The 15,751-nt window shown below is 42.9% G+C and overlaps 1 protein-coding gene across 6 annotated transcripts in view; it reads left to right on the forward strand.

Moving 5' to 3' along the window:
* Positions 1–1,331: 1,331 nt before the first annotated feature.
* The window catches only part of HEXB (hexosaminidase subunit beta), an 85,067-nt gene continuing 70,647 nt past the window's right edge, over positions 1,332–15,751 (forward strand). For 3 of the 6 annotated variants that reach the window (XM_067031151.1, XM_067031150.1, XM_059062766.2), the window contains exons 1-3: positions 1,332–1,750; positions 5,366–5,511; positions 10,401–10,466. In XM_067031151.1, the coding sequence (XP_066887252.1) occupies positions 1,500–1,750; positions 5,366–5,511; positions 10,401–10,466 (463 nt within the window). In that variant the 5' untranslated portion in view covers positions 1,332–1,499. Of the gene's footprint in view, positions 1,751–4,194; positions 5,512–10,400; positions 10,467–15,751 lie in introns of all 6 variants that reach the window. The other 3 variants (XM_067031153.1, XM_067031154.1, XM_067031152.1) reach the window with 3 other exon arrangements.

Here is a 15,751-nt window from a genome sequence, read left to right on the forward strand (position 1 = left end):
GCAAGTCCTAGTGAGAAGTGAACCCTCACTCAGTGTCAACTTCACATTTCGTGTGTGGTTCTCTTGGAATCTCTCAGCCTCCGAAGCTGCAGACCAGACTGGGTGACTCTGGCAGGGAACAAACCAAATGCTAGTCCGTAACTCCCAAGAACTTGGCTCTTCCCTACAAAACAAACTCCTCACCTCTCTCTAGACCTCTTCATGTGGAGAGCAGGGCAGGTTAACATTCAGATCTGGCAGCTGTGCCCTACTAGTAAACCCTGCTCTGGGTAGCTACTGCCATCTCTTCTCACGTAAGAGATGTTCTCTGACAGGCCCTGGTTCATCTCCACACATCAGATCAAGTCCTTCGGTCATTACATTTCTCATTTCCCCCCAGTTCAGATTCCTCCATCATAACACCTCACATTCCATGACAAATTGGGGATGGTAGGAGGAGGGTAAGAAGGAGGGGTAGGAGATACATTTTATTCTAGGGACAATGGGAAGCAAGCCATTGACATGTATTGAGTAAAGAAGTGACATGACTTAGTTTACCCTTTACAAGGAAGACTTTGGCAGCTAGCTGTGTTTCCACACTGGTTGAGGTAGGATTGAAGTCAGTGGTATGAGCAGCATGTGGAAAAGATCTTTCCAGACCAATATCTAAAGGTCTACCTCATTCTTTTTTAATTTCTGGGGGGAAACTAGGGGTCAGAAGGGATTATATTAACACCAGCAACAAAGGAATGAAAGGTCTAGGAACATGCCTAACGAGAAATAAGAAAGCCCAGGTAAAGTAGACTATGGGACTTTGGCGACAAGCATAAAACAACTTTATAAATTCAGAGATTATGTCTAAGTGGAAAGATTCAATATTGCACATTCTCTCACGGAATATCTTTGGCCTTTTTAAAAAAAAATATTTATTTATTTGGATGCATCAGGTCTTAGTTGCCGGGTGTGCGATCTAGTTCCCCTACCAGGGATATAACCGGGCCCCCTGCATTGGGAGCGGGAAGTCCCTATCTTCTGCCTAACTTTTAACCTCCCATCTGTTCAAAACTCTGTCCTGAGGGGTTCTGATGGGAGGCTTTAATAATTAAAGCTTTACTGCAGTTATAGAAAAGTCCAGACTGAGGGGCAAATAAGCAGCCGATTATCTGGTGTTAGGGGTGGGGGAAGTTAGGTGCTCGTGGCGTGCGTTGGGCAGTTTCTCTAAGTCCAGAGGCCGGAAGGAGACCGCGAGCCCCGCAAGCACGAAGCCCGAGTCCCGCTCCGCGCCTGGAAGAGTCCGGGGTTGGGCTGGGCGGGGAGGGCAGCTGGGGCGGGGCGGGGCGGGGCGGTGGTCGCTCTGGAGGCGGAGCCGGGGCGGAACACACAGTCAGCTGATTCTGTGGCGCGCGCGCGTGCGCGCGCGCACCACGCTCCCTGCTCTCCCGCCGGGGAAAAGACGTCCGGTAGCGGGGCGGCGGCTCGGGCATACCCGGCCGACCGCGGAAGAGAGCAGCTGAGCAGCCATGGAACATCGCGGGCTGGGGTGGCCGAGGCTCCCCAGGCTGCTGGAGCTGCTGGCGGCGCTGGCGGTGCAGGCAGTGCGCGCCTCCGCCATAGCCGCCGCCTCGCCGGACCTGAGTCTTTGGCCCATGCCTCTCTCCGTGCAGACCACCCCGCGCGTGCTGCACCTCTCTCCCGACAACTTCGTGTTCAGCCACAGCCCCACTTCCAAGGCCGGTCCCTCCTGCTCACTGCTGCAGGAGGCGTTTCGGCGGTGAGTGCGCCCGACGGGCGGCCGGGCGGGAAGGGGACCCGGAGACCCCGGGACGGGGAGGGACAGACCACCCTGGGACGCAGTGCAGGCGCGGGGTGGGGGGGAGAGAGGAGGAACACCTGAGCGCTTCTTACCACCTGCACAGCCATCCAGCCGCGCTGGCGCTCTAATCTCCATTTGACAGGGGAGGAAACAGTCTCCGAGTCGGCCAGTGACCGCACCAAAGTCACAGGTCTAGAAGATGGCAGAGCCGGCTCGAACCAACACGAACTGAAACCCAAGCTCCTTCCCTTCCCCTCCTGCCTCCTAAGGAACTTCCTGGGTGCTCTGCAACCCTGCTTTGAGTGCGGGATACTGAGTGGAAGGAGTACGTTGCTCAGAGGCAGTGGCCGTGTTCGCCTCGGAGGAAAGAATGGGGTAGACGGAGAGGAGGGAGGGAAATGGCAGTTTATTTGAAGGGAGTTCTGAGAGGAAGATGAGTGCTTAAAGCTTGGGGACCAGGGGTTCCCCAAAGTTGCTTGTCATTTATAGGCCATCTCTCCCCCTCCCCAAATCTGGTTACAATTCAGACGGCAGAAAGTCCGTAGGTTGGAGCACTGCCCAAACTTCCCCTTCCCTTCCCAAATCTCTATTCCATGCAAAATGCTGGATATTTTCACCTAACTACTTTGATATGGTCGCTTCGCTGCAGTATCTGCTTCTCTTTTTGTTTCCCAGAAACGCTTATGTGCTTGCTCTCCCAGCTTCTTGTTTAGATCTTTACCACCTCACGTTTCCACAGCCCTCATGTCTGTAAACCCGTTGGCCACAGGGTGAATTGTGTAGTGAGGAGGGAGCCCACAGTGCTAGCTTTTTGGGGTTTTTTTTGCTTTTTTAATGAAATTGATGTAAAGTTGATTTACAGTGTAGTGTCACAACGCTAGCTTTGCTAACTGCACCATGTACAAGACAGATTACACTTGGGGAGATGTTTCATTAAGGCTCACTCTGCGACCTGTGTGGGCAGGACAGTCCTGAAGGTGTTCAGTGCCCCGAAGGATTGTAATTTGGTGCTGGCAGTACTACCCCTTTTCTCCCTCAGATTTTGGTCTCTGTTCGTAGAGGTCGTTATAGTTTAATTGTGCCTGCAGGACACCAAGCAGCTGGTGGAGAGATGCAAAACTAGTTTAATAACACCTGCTGGCCCCAGGTAGGCCTGGAGCTTAGGCTTAGGCTGAAGAGGCTCAAGAAGTTGATGGCAGAGAAGGGGTTTCTTCTCCTTCAGTTGTGTACCATTAAAGGGACATTGTTACCCTCAGTTTAGATGCATACTCCAATGAGCCTTTGGTGTTGAATCTGCTAACAGGTCAGAATGGCTAGAGTCTGGATGAAGAAGTAAAATCAGGGTGGTTGGTTGCCTTGGGATATTGAGAAGGAAAAAGTACCTGCAGGCCATCTAATGGAAGGTCATGACTAGGAAATCTTTTAAAAACAAACACACCATATTTGCTTTGGGACTCAGTTCATAAAATTGGATTTTCCTTCTGTGCCATCCTGCTAGTAAAATAAGGACTCGGTAATAAGCTGAAGTGATTTGAGTACGCCAAGAAAGCGTGGAAGACTTAAGTTAACCATGGTTAGATAACCAGAACTTGAATCAGCTGTGAGATGGTTTAAAAACAAATCTTGGCATCTCAAGGCAGTGCAGGTAATTATCTGAGGATTGCCTAACTAATTCGTGCCATGTGTGTGAAGCAGCTATTAATTATACCCTGCATTGTTAGGAAGCAGGTTATAAAACATTAGCCCTATATGGGGATATATGTATAGCTGATTCACTTTGATATAAAGCAGAAACTAACGTAAAGCAATTATACTCCAATAAAGATGTTAAAAAAAATAAAACAGCCCTTATGGCTAGGACTTGAAAGCATTCAGGTGAGCATTCTAGGAACTCAGGAGGGGCAGTATCTGCGTCAGGGTAAAAGCATGATAGGGTTGTTCTAGAAGCTCTGGGGAGCACACAAGTTTGTTCAGATTCTCGTGGCTCCTGTCTCCTGAAGAGCCCAATTTCTATCTCAAACCCTGCTTTGAAACACTATTCATTTTGCAGGCAGAGTTCTGTCTGTTTGGTACATGGCTGCTTCCTCAGCTTCTAGAGCAAGATCTATCACATGCTAGTTACTCATTTTTTTAAAGAACAAATAGCTTTGCACCTTCAGTTCCTGAAAAGCTAAATTAACCCACATACCTTGCACACTACTGCGTCAGAACCCTTTGAGTTTTCTATTAGAGTTTTAATATCCAGAGCCAAGATTTTCCTTATTTGGGACAAGCCAGCACCTAAGTCACATCTCAAAGCCGCTGGCAGCTTTAATTTCCCTTAAAAGTTTTTTTAAAAAATTGTGGTAAAATATACATAAGATCACTATCTTAACCTTTTTTTTTTTTTTTGTGGTATTCAGGCCTCTCACTGTTGTTGTGGACTCTCCCGTTGCGGAGCACAGGCTCCGGACGCGCAGGCTTAGCAGCCATGGCTCACGGGCCCAGCCACTCCGCAGCATGTGGGATCTTCCCGGACCGGGGCACGAACCCGTGTCCCCTGCATCGGCAGGCGGACTCTTAACCACTGCGCCACCAGGGAAGCCCATTAACCATTTTTAAGTATACAGTTTAGTGATCTTAATTTCCTTTTGAATTTGTCAAGGTTTTCCTACGAAAAAGGTCCTCAGCATCTTCATCTGTTCCACTGTCTTACTGGTTAACTTCCATACACTTACTTCCCTGGAAAAACACAAGATGGTCTTACATATAAGTAGCATACACAGCCTTCTGGCTTATCAAAATCTATTAAATATCATAGGTTTTGAAGCCTGTGTGATATTTTATCTTCTAGCACCTTCAAATGTTTATTTAATATCCTCTTTCTCTGCTATTCGGGTACCAGCAGAAGGTAAGTTTTCAAGGCCCTAGTGAGAATTCTGTGGCGTTTGTGTATTAGCTAGGATACTTTTGTTAGAAGGTAACAGGAACCCTGACTCAATCTGGCTTGAGCAAAAAGAAAACCTATTATCTCATGCACTATGGAAATATAAAAGCAGGCAGGATTTCACGGCTAGTTGGCCAAGTGGCTCAACAGTATGATGAGGAAATCCGTATTCTTTCCACCTCTGCTCTGCCATCTTTGGTGTGGCTGCAACTGGTCTAGGTATCACATACAGAGAAAGTTTTCTTCTTGTGGCTCACTTAGGAGAGGAAGCATCCTCCCCCCGTCCTCCAGCCCCTGTCCCATCACTGGTCAGAATTGACTTGCACACCCAGGATTATTAGTTTGATAATTAGTTCTTAATGGGGACTTCATAGGAGTCACTTGGGATTGTGGCAGGGGGACTTTTAAAATGTTTGTGCCTGGATCATGCTCTCAGAGATTCTGATTCTGAAGGTCTGGACATCAATACTTGTCTGCAAAAAGCCCTCCATGTCATGCTAATGTGCAGCTTGGGGTGAGAGCCTCTAGTTGGACTGATATAGGGTAGCAGGGATTTGCGGAGTCAACGACAGTGTCTGCTACTACATATGTATTTAAAACTTTGCTACAGTGCTTTAAAATTTTGTTTGAATTTCTCTCTCACACAGATATTATGACTATATTTTTGGTTTCTACAAGTGGCATCATGGCTCTGCTGATCTTCGTGTTAGAGTGGAGTTGCAGCAACTTCAAGTCTCGGTTGTCCTGGACCCAGAGTGTGACACTTTCCCCAAGATCTCTTCAGATGAGTCCTGTGAGTACCTATGTCATGTGAATGTATTGTAAACAAAGCTGCTTGTTACAGACTCGAGTGCTAGAAGCTGGCTCCATGCCATGAACTATTGTGAGCCCTTGACCAGTGAGTTTATAACTCCTTTTTTTTTTGTGCGGTACGTGGGCCTCTCACTGTTGTGGCCTCTCCCGTTGCGGAGCACAGGCTCCGGACGCGCAGGCTCAGTGGCCATGGCTCACGGGCCCAGCAATTCCGCGGCATGTGGGATCTTTCCAGACTGGGGCACGAACCCGTGTCCCGTGCATCGGCAGGCAGACTCTCAACCACTGTGCCACCAGGGAAGCCCTATAACTCCTATTTTTAAAATTACCATTAGGGGACTTCCCTGGCGGTCCAGTGGTTAAGACTCTGTGCTTCCACTGCAGGGGGCCCAGGTTCGATCCCTGGTCGGCAAACTAAGATCCCACATGCCATGAGGTGTGGCGCAAAAAAAAAAAAATGAAAATTACCATTAAAGTCTGATGGCAAAACGAATGCATAATTGTTGTAGGAAATCTTTAAGTACAGTAAGTGAAGAGGAGGAAATAAATTACTCATAACCCCAGCACTCAGAGTTAACCACTGTTATTTCAGATTATTTTTTTTTGCAGAGTGATACATTTAAATATTTTACATAAATATAAGCATATGATAAACAATGGCGTGAAAAAGGGGTAGTTCTGTACCTGTGGCTTTTCTGTTTTGCATAACAATCCATTATAAACATATTTCACTAAATATTTTTCTGTGACAGCATTTTTAGCAACTGAATAATGATCTAGCAACTGTACGGATGTGTCAAAACTTACTTCGCTTATCCCTGATTTTTGGGCGTCTAGGTAGTTTATTTTGAAGACAAGTCTGTGCTTATAGGCATGCTCTCTTTTTTTGGTGGGGGGGGGGGCTGTGTTGCATGGCATGTGGGATCTTAGTTCCCTGACCAGGAGCTGAACCCCTGCCCCCTGTAGTAGAAGCATGGAGTCTTAACCACTGGACCGCCAGGGAAGTCCTGGCATAATCTCTATTTCTAATTTAATTTGACACAAAGATAATGCAGAACTGGGAGGGGTGAAGCGTTTCATTTTCTTTTATATTTATGTTGTATTATATATGTTTCATCTTCATTTATATTGATTGACAATGTAATCAACATTTAGCTACATGATTCTTTTTGTTTGCCTAAAACATTATTCTCTAAGGCTTTTTCTAAATTGTTCTAGAAGGAATAAACAAATGGGCAGCCCTTTTCCATAGAGTGTACTGACTGGGAATAATGTGGAATTATATCAAGGAATCAAAGAGCAATGGGTGATATAAGATTAGTGCAGACTGGTGCAGTGTCTGCTACCACCTATGTATTTAAAACTTGGCTACAGTGCTTTAAAATTTTGTTTGACTGGTGAGTCAGGTGTAAAAATAGAAAGGAAAATGCATATCTTAGAGAAAAGAGTGACTCCTTTGTTCTCAGACTGCCTCACAGACAGTTAAGTACATCTCTTCATCCTCTCAGTAGAGATGAGATTTCTTAATACATCTCTGAAAAATAACTTAATTTCTCTTCAATTCTGTAGCTGTCCTTAGAAGAGAAACAGGGTGATGTGCCAACATTAGCCATGTGATTTTACTTGACAGTCAGCACTCAGACACTTTATTAATTAGGTTTTGCAATCTGAATTGAGAAATGGTCATTAAATTACCAAGGAATCTTTGGTGACAGGCAATAAAGTGACATATTGTAAATTCCAAAAAAATGGAACATATCGAGGGTGGGGAGTTATAGCCTATCTTCCATTCAGCTTTGCAAACCCTCTTTATTCTGAAAGGGAAACTGCTGGAGACAAGCTGCCTGAAATTTTCTGGTTAAAGGATAAACTAGTTTTAAACTAGTTGATGATGATGATGATAAAAGTAATACACACAAATGGAAATAACAAGATATCAACCGTTGTCCAAGAGTATGAGGAAATCTTGGAGAAAGGGACAAGTGTTACAATATCATCATCAATTAAAATAAAAATATGCATACCCTCAGAACCAGAAATAGACTAATTTCTACCGTAGAGAAATAATTACATACATCAAGAATGTTCCATGCAGTTTGCCTGCAATGATGAAGATTTATAAGCAAAACTAAATGTTCATCACTAGAAGAATGGCTAAATATATCTTGTCAGTTGACACTAGAGAATACTATACAACAATTAAGAATAAAGCGGAGTTATAAAGAACAGATGTGGAGAACTTGCAAAGATAAATTGTTGAGTTGGACAAAGAAATTTATATAATGTGCACAGGAGGATGCCATTTATATACCAGCATACAAAAGAAGGCACACATAAAGCAATACTGTATTTTCTTGTTACATGTATGTGTATGAAAATGCCTAAGAAAAGGCCTGATATTTCCTCTGAGGAAAATAGGGGGAGTTGAGTGGGCATCTCAAAGGGGATTTTAGCCTTATCTCTAACATTTTACTATTTTAAAAAGAGGAATCCATTACTGTTATTTTTATGTATACCTTTCAAAACCACAGTGTGGTGCAAAAAGTACAGAAAGGGATAACTGAAAAAATAAGATGCCTCCTATCCTCCGTCAGGGAGGTAATCACTGTTAACACTAAGAATTTGGCTCTGAAATAAAAATTGAAATTCTTTAGCTTATTTGTCCATATATTTAGAAACCAAAATCTCCTTCTAACTGCTTTATATCTGCGGTTTTTTGCGTTGAATTGAATCAGAATCCTTTTAAATATCAGCCCGTCCTTAGCTATTGAAAATAATTGGCATCAGGTACATGCCACATGTTAATGTTTTTAGATAACTCTTTAGGCTGACTAATTCCAGGAGACCTCAAAACTGTAACTTGGCAAAAACTGGCTTTTAAACAGTGACCGGTGGAACGGTGAGCTCTGTCTAGGTAGCTAACTAAGAATTGGGTATAGAAGGGGAGAATTGTGGTCATAATAGCTATAGCATTCTTAGCCTGGCCTTTAGCTAACTCAAGACTCTCTTCTTCTGATGGCAAAGGCTACCTTGTCAGAAGACTGTCACCTGATTTCTGGCTGTTGATAGAACGGTTTTCCCTACCTGTAGCCAACTATCGTGGGACAGCCTGGGGTGGTCAGGGGGGTGGAGGAGGAGGATGCAGCCCAGATACGCTATTAAATCATTAACCTGCTGTCCTTGAGTGTCTTTACCGAGGCAAAGTCTGCATCTGTCACACCCCTTTAGCTTTCGATCTCTCTGTGCCTTCTGGTGCTTTCCTTTATCTGTGGATGATTCCATCCCAAACCTCTGCAAAGACTAAGATGACTATTGGGGCAACCTCAGGCAGAGTATGATTTCAAGGATTGAGAGATTAGTGCTCCCTTTGCCCAGAGGCAGCCAACTGAAGCCCCGTTATAGATGGATGTGAACTTTTTATTGAGTGGGACAAAGCTGAATTAAGCTATAGTGAGTTAAGAAGTGAGTCTTGGGGCTTCCCTGGTGGCGCAGTGGTTAAGAATCCACCTGCCAATGCAGGGGACACGGGTTTGAGCCCTGGTCCAGGAAGATCCCACATGCCTCGGAGAAGCTGGGCCCGTGCGTCACAACTACTGAGCCTGCGTGCCACAACTACTGAGCCCGCGCGCCTAGAGCCCATGCTCCACAACAAGAGAAGCCACCACAATGAGAAGCCTGCGCATGCACCAGAGTGGAAGAGTAGCCCCTGCTCCCCACAACTAGAGAAAGCCCACACGCAGCAACAAAGACCCAAAGCAGCCAAAAATAAATAAATAAATAAAATAAAAAAATAAATATTTGAAAAAAAAGAAATGAGTCTTAAGGAAGATTTAGGATAATATTGGGGGAAGGTAGGTACAGGGCAAGTAGGGGAGCACAGGGAGAGAAGGGACAGAGTAGAGAAGACTCTCTGGCCTTAGAGGGAGTGGAAGATTGAGTGATACTGGAGGCTTCACCAAGGAATTATGGGCACTGGGGAGTTTTGCACTTTTGACTTAAATTCTTAGGTTAAGTAGGACCCTACTCTGTAGAGGGGTAGTTGGAGAGAATAACTCTCCTGCAGGGGAAAATGAGGAATCATGGAGGTGACACCCAAGTTCCTGACTTGAGCAGATCAGCTGGTCGGAGTGGGGTGCGCGATGAGCCCAGAGCCCGACAGGTGAAAGAGGGAAGAGTTCAGAGGGGGGCATGTGGAGTTAAAGGAACCCATAGGACTCCTAAGTGAGGTTGTACAGGAGGCAGTTGGACAAACAGGTCTGGAGCTCAGGAGAAATGAATGATCCAGAAATACCAATTATGTTTAGGGAAATGTGTTATTGAGGGATTAAAAACAAACATTTTTTTCCTTCCAGTTTTATTGAGATATAATCGACGGCACTGTTTAAGGTGTACAGCATCATGATTTGACTTACACACATGAAATTATCACAGTAAATTTAGTGAGCATCCTCACCTCATATAGATACGAAGTTAAAGAAAGAAAAAAAATTGTTTTCCTTGTGATGAGAACTCTTAGGATTTACTGTCTTAACAGCTGTCATATACTGCATCCAGCCCTGTTTACTATATTCATCATGTTGTGCATTACAGCCCTAGTAACTTATTTATCTTATAACTGGGAGTTTGTACCTTTTGACTGCCTTCATCCAGTTCCCTCTCCCCGTACCACCCGCCTCTGGTAACCACAAACCTGATCTCTTTTTCTATGAGTTTGTTTGCTTTTGAAGTATAATTGACTTACAACACCATGTTAGCTCCTGTTACACAACATCGTGATTCGATATTTCTACACATTTCGAAATGATCACCATGATAAGTCTAGTTACCATCTGTCACCATACAAGAAACATTTTTTTTTCCCCAATACAGATACTTTACTTGTGAAAGGACCAGTGGCCTCGCTCACTGCCAACAGAGTTTGGGGAGTATTACGAGGTAAGTTCTATGTGGTTTCATTGTTATTTTCTAGTAAGGAAATATTTTCAGTGGCCGCTTTGGGAAATGAAGCACAGCAAAACTTTGCTTCCTTGGACCCTTTATAGAATGATTTGTTGGGTATTTCCAAAACAATTTCCATTAAATATATACCACTTAAAGCATATGGGAGAAAGATCATTTGACTTTTTAAAAATGCTTAAAGGTTATTACATTCATAACGTTGTAATTCATTGATGTTCTTGGGACTATAATTTTTTTTTTTTACTGGTTTTTTTTTTTTTTCGGTATGCGGGCCTCTCACTGTTGTGGCTGCTCCCGTTGCGGAGCACAGGCTCCGAACGCACAGGCTCAGAGGCCATGGCTCACGGGCCCAGCCGCATCGGGGCACGAACCCATGTCCCCTGCATCGGCAGGCGGATTCTCAACCACTGAGCCACCAGGGAAGCCCTATAATTTTTTAAAATTTGTTTATTTTATTCATTTATTTTTGGCTGCGTTGGGTCTTCATTGCCATGTGTGGGCTTTCTCTAGTTGCAGTGAGCAGGGGCTATTCTTCATTGCGGTACGTGGGCTTCTCATTGTGGTGGCTTCTTTTGTTGCAGAGCATGGGCTCTAGGTGCGCGGGCTTCAGTAGTTGTGGCACGCGGGCTCAGTAGTTGTGGCTTGCGGGCTCTAGAGTGTAGGCTCAGTAGTTGTGGCGCACGGGCTTAGTTGTTCCACGGCATGTGGGATCTTCCCGGACCAGGGCTGGTAAGTGGATTCTTAACCACTGCGCCACCAGGGAAGCCCCGGAACTATAATGTTTATAGAGTTATAAATGGCTCTGACCTGCTCTGATTAAGCAATTTTGTTTTATCATCAATTCTTGCTTCCTTCAGTAGTAAGCATTTCCCTTCTGCATTTGTTTACACATTCAAACAAAAGTATACTCACATATTTTTTTCTGAACCAACCTATTAGTGCAGAAGCGTAAAAACAAAGAGAATAATCATTTTCCCAATAAAACATGTCCAACTGTCCATGTAGTGGTGATGTTTTCAGCTTGATATGGTAAGATGCTAGTGATGTAGATGCAGCATAGATGCATGTGCCATCGCATGTGAGAGTCCTTATCAACTCAGCTTGGTTCTTCTCCACTGTCTCCTCATGGGAGTTGTACTTGATCTCATCACCAGCTTTCATCTGAAGCCACTGGGGAATGGGACGATTCTGCCTCTGTTTCTTGGCCAGGAATCATTTGATCCTGGGAGTCTTGTGAGAAGACAAGGTCAGGAGCAGAGTCAATCATACACACCATGATGGCTGAGAAAAGAAGAGAACCCTTCCCCCATTTTAAATTCCTGTGGATTTAGAAATATAACAAAGTTTGCAAGAATAGCATGAAAAGATAAAAATATACTCTAGAGTGATTGGAGGTAGTGGGCAGAGAGGAACCTTAAAAGCTTTTCCTGTGACTTTCAGTCTGAACTTCAAAGTTCAGGCATTGGGACATTTATTTTTGCTGTTCAAAAGCTGCTCTTACCTCTTCTTTTAAGTAGATAAGATTTTGTTGTACTGGCTTCCAAATTAGTATAGCTTTGAGAAAGGAAAGTAATTTTCTTTAATGTGAGCAAGCCAACCAAAGTTATTAAAAATAAAGAAGGCTTTGGATTTGACTCAGGTTGAGTGTTATCTAGAATAAAATGATCAATGTTACTGCTATATGTTTTGTAGTCATAATAATAATGGTATGATTATAATCATTGTTACTGCTATATGTATTATAGTCATAATAATAATGGTATGATTATGATCTTATTTCAAAATATGACATGAAAATAACTATAGATGTTTACCGCAAATGTAACTACAAACATTATCATGTAGATCATTTACATATAATGTTCTGTGATTTTAAGCTTTTGTCGGTCTGATGTGCCTGTCTTATCTGGGGCCTGTTAGGGAAAACAGAGCTTTATTGATGTTTGCCCTGATCCACATCAAAATAATAGGACTTTTGAGAGCATTTTGTGAATCTAGTCCAGGAAGGCCTTATTTTCTGTTTACTGTCACACTTTGAAAGTAACAAACGTGCTCTAAATAATAATTGAGTGTGTTGCCACTTAACAGAAAATTCCACAGTTATTCCTCCTGGTATGGGCCTGTATTGGGGGTGGGAGGGAGGCGTAGCAAAAATGACTTTGAACTTTTTATTCTTTCCTATTTCCTATTTTTTTTGAGGTATAATTGACATAACATTGTATTAATTTCAGGTATACAACACAATGATTTGATATTTGTATATAATGCAAAATTACCACCACAGTAAGTTAACATCGTCACCACACATAGTTAGAAAAATATTGTTTTTCTTATGATGAGAACTTCTAAGATGTTACTCTTTTTAGCAACTTGCAAATAGGCAACAATATTTTTTAACTATAGTCACCATGCTGTACCTTACATTCCCTAGGACTTATTTATAAATGAAAGGTTGTACTTTTTGACCCCCATCACCCATTTTGCCTACCCCCTAGCCCCCTCTCTAGTAACCACAAATCTGTTCTTTATATTTATGAGCTTGGTTTTTGTTTGTTTAAGATTCCACATCTAAGTGAGATCATTCAGTATTTCTCTTTCTCTGACTTATTTCATTTAGCATAATGCCCTCAAGTTCCATCCATGTTGTCCCAAATAGCAGGATTTCCTTCTTTCTATGGCTGAATAATATTCCATTGTATATATATGTATATATCACATCTTTATCCATACATCCATTGATGGACAGGTTGTTTCCATATCTCGGCTATGGTAATGCGGCAATGAACATAGAGGTGCATATATTTTGGGGCTTAGTGTTTTGTTTTCTTTAGATAAATATCTAGAAGTAGAATTGGTGGATCATGTGGTAGTTTTCTATTTTTAGTTTTTTTTTTTCTTTTTGCACGGGCCCCTCTCTCGGGGTAAACCCATTCCAAGGCGCCCTGCCCTTCACAAAGAAAAGAGAACTCTCCCCGGGGCTCCTGCTGGCTTCTCCGGGATCGGTTGCGTTACCACACTTATTTTTAGTTTTTTGAGGAACCTCCATACTGTTTTCTGTAGTGGCTGCACCAATTTACATTCCCATGAACAGTGCATGAGGGATCCTTTTACTCCACGTCCTCACCAACCCTTGTTACTTCTTGTGTTTTTGAGAATAGTCATTCTCACAGGTGTGAGGTGAAATGTTACTGTGGTTTTGATTTGCATTTCCCTGATAGTTAGTGATGTGGAACACCTTTTCATATATCTATTGGCTATTTATAGGTCTTCCTTGAAAAAATATCTGTTCACATCTTCTACCCATTTTTTAATTGGATTGTTTGGTTTTTTTTGCTATTGAGTTGTATGAGTTCTTTATATATGAACCCCTTAACGGATATATGATTTGCAAGTATCTTCATCCTTTGGTAGATTGCCTTTTCATTTTTCTTGGAGGGGGGAGATAAAGGGCTGTCCTTCCTTCCTTCCTTCCTTCATTCATTCATTCTGCACTGGGTCTTAGTTGCAGCACGTGGGATCCTCTTTTTGGCATGCGGGATCCTTAGTTGCAGCATGCACACTCTTAGTTGCAGCATGCATGTGGGATCTAGTTCCCCGACCAGGGATAGAACCTGGGCCCCTCTGCATTGGGAGCATGGAGTGTTACCCACTGGACTACCAGGGAAGTCCCAGATTGCCTTTTCATTTTGTTGATGATTTCCTTTGCTGTGCAGAAGCTTTTTACCTTGGTGTAGTCCCACTTGTTTATTTTTGCTTTCGTTTCCTTTGCTTTTGGTGTCACATCCAAAAAATTAAATCTTTTTAAAATGTTTGGTAGAATTCACCAGTGAAGCCTTCTGGTCCTAGACCTTTGTTTGTTGGGAGATTTTTGATTACTGATACAATCTCCTAGTAATCAGTTTGCTCAGATTTTCTGTTTCTTCATAATTCAGTCTTGGTTAAGTTTTCTCTCTCTAGGAATATATTCGTTTCTTCTGAGTTGTCAGATTTGTTGGCATATAGTTTGTCATAGTAGATTTAAAAATACTTTATTGCTAAAAAATATTGATCATCATCTGACAATGTAGAGTTGCCACAAACCTTTGATTTGTAAAAAATGCAGTATCTGTGAAGTGCAATAAAATGAGATATGCCTGTATTCTTTTTTTAAAAGTTTATATATTTTTAAATTTATGGCTGCATCGGGTCTTAGTTGCGGCACGCGGGATCTTCATTGTGGCATGCGGGATCTTTTGTTGCGGCGTGTTTGTTTCTCTCTAGTTGTGGCATGCAGGTTTTCTCTCTCTAGTTGAGGCACGCAGGCTCAGTAGTTGTGGCGCGCAGGCTTAGTTGCCCCGCAGCATGTGGGATCTTAGTTCCCTGGCCAGGCACTGAACCCGCATCCCCTGCATTGGTCCAGTGGATTCTTTACCACTGGACCACTGGGCAAGTCCCTATGCCTGTATTTTTAGGTTAAAATTTTCCTTGGCAATATAGTAGTCAGCTAGAATGATGAATTTTGGTAAAGTCAAGGCCAGATAGAGGAGTTGGCCTGTAATATAGAGAACAATCCACTTGAATAAAAAATAGTCAGGAGATAGTCTTTGCAGGTATAAATAAAACACTGTAAGTTGGGCCTTTATCTATAGTTTCATGGTGTTTTCTGAGCCTCTTTGCCCTCTGTTAAGTTTAGGTACCTTCTAAAGTGCCTATAATTTATGATAAAAATTCTTTCTTACAATGCTATAAATTTATTAAGGAACTGGCATTTTTAAAAATTTTAATTTAATTTAATTTAATTTTTTTAAACATCTTTATTGGAGTATAACTGTTTTACAATAGTGTGTTAGTTTTTCCTTTACAACAAAGTGAATCAGTTATACATATACATATGTTCCCATATCTCTTCCCTCTTGCATCACCCTCCCTCCCACCCTCCCTATCCCACCCCTCTAGGTGGTCACAAAGCACAGAGGTGATCTCCCTGTGCTATGCGGCAGCTTCCCACTAGCTATCTATTTTACATTTGGTAGTGTGTATATGTCCCTGCCACTCTCTCACATCGTCACCGCTTACCCTTCCCCCTCCCCATATCCTCAAGTCCATGCTCTAGTAGGTCTGTGTTTTATTCCCGTCCTACCACTAATCTCTTCATGACATTTTTTTTTCTTAGAGTCCATATATATGTGTTAGCATACGGTATTTGTTTTTCTCCTTCTGACTTACTTCACTCTGTATGACAATCTCTAGGTCCATCCACCTTGCTACAAATAACTCAATTT

This window comes from Kogia breviceps, chromosome 4 (genome assembly GCF_026419965.1).
Source record: "Kogia breviceps isolate mKogBre1 chromosome 4, mKogBre1 haplotype 1, whole genome shotgun sequence".
Classification (NCBI taxonomy): Eukaryota; Metazoa; Chordata; class Mammalia; order Artiodactyla; family Physeteridae; genus Kogia; species Kogia breviceps.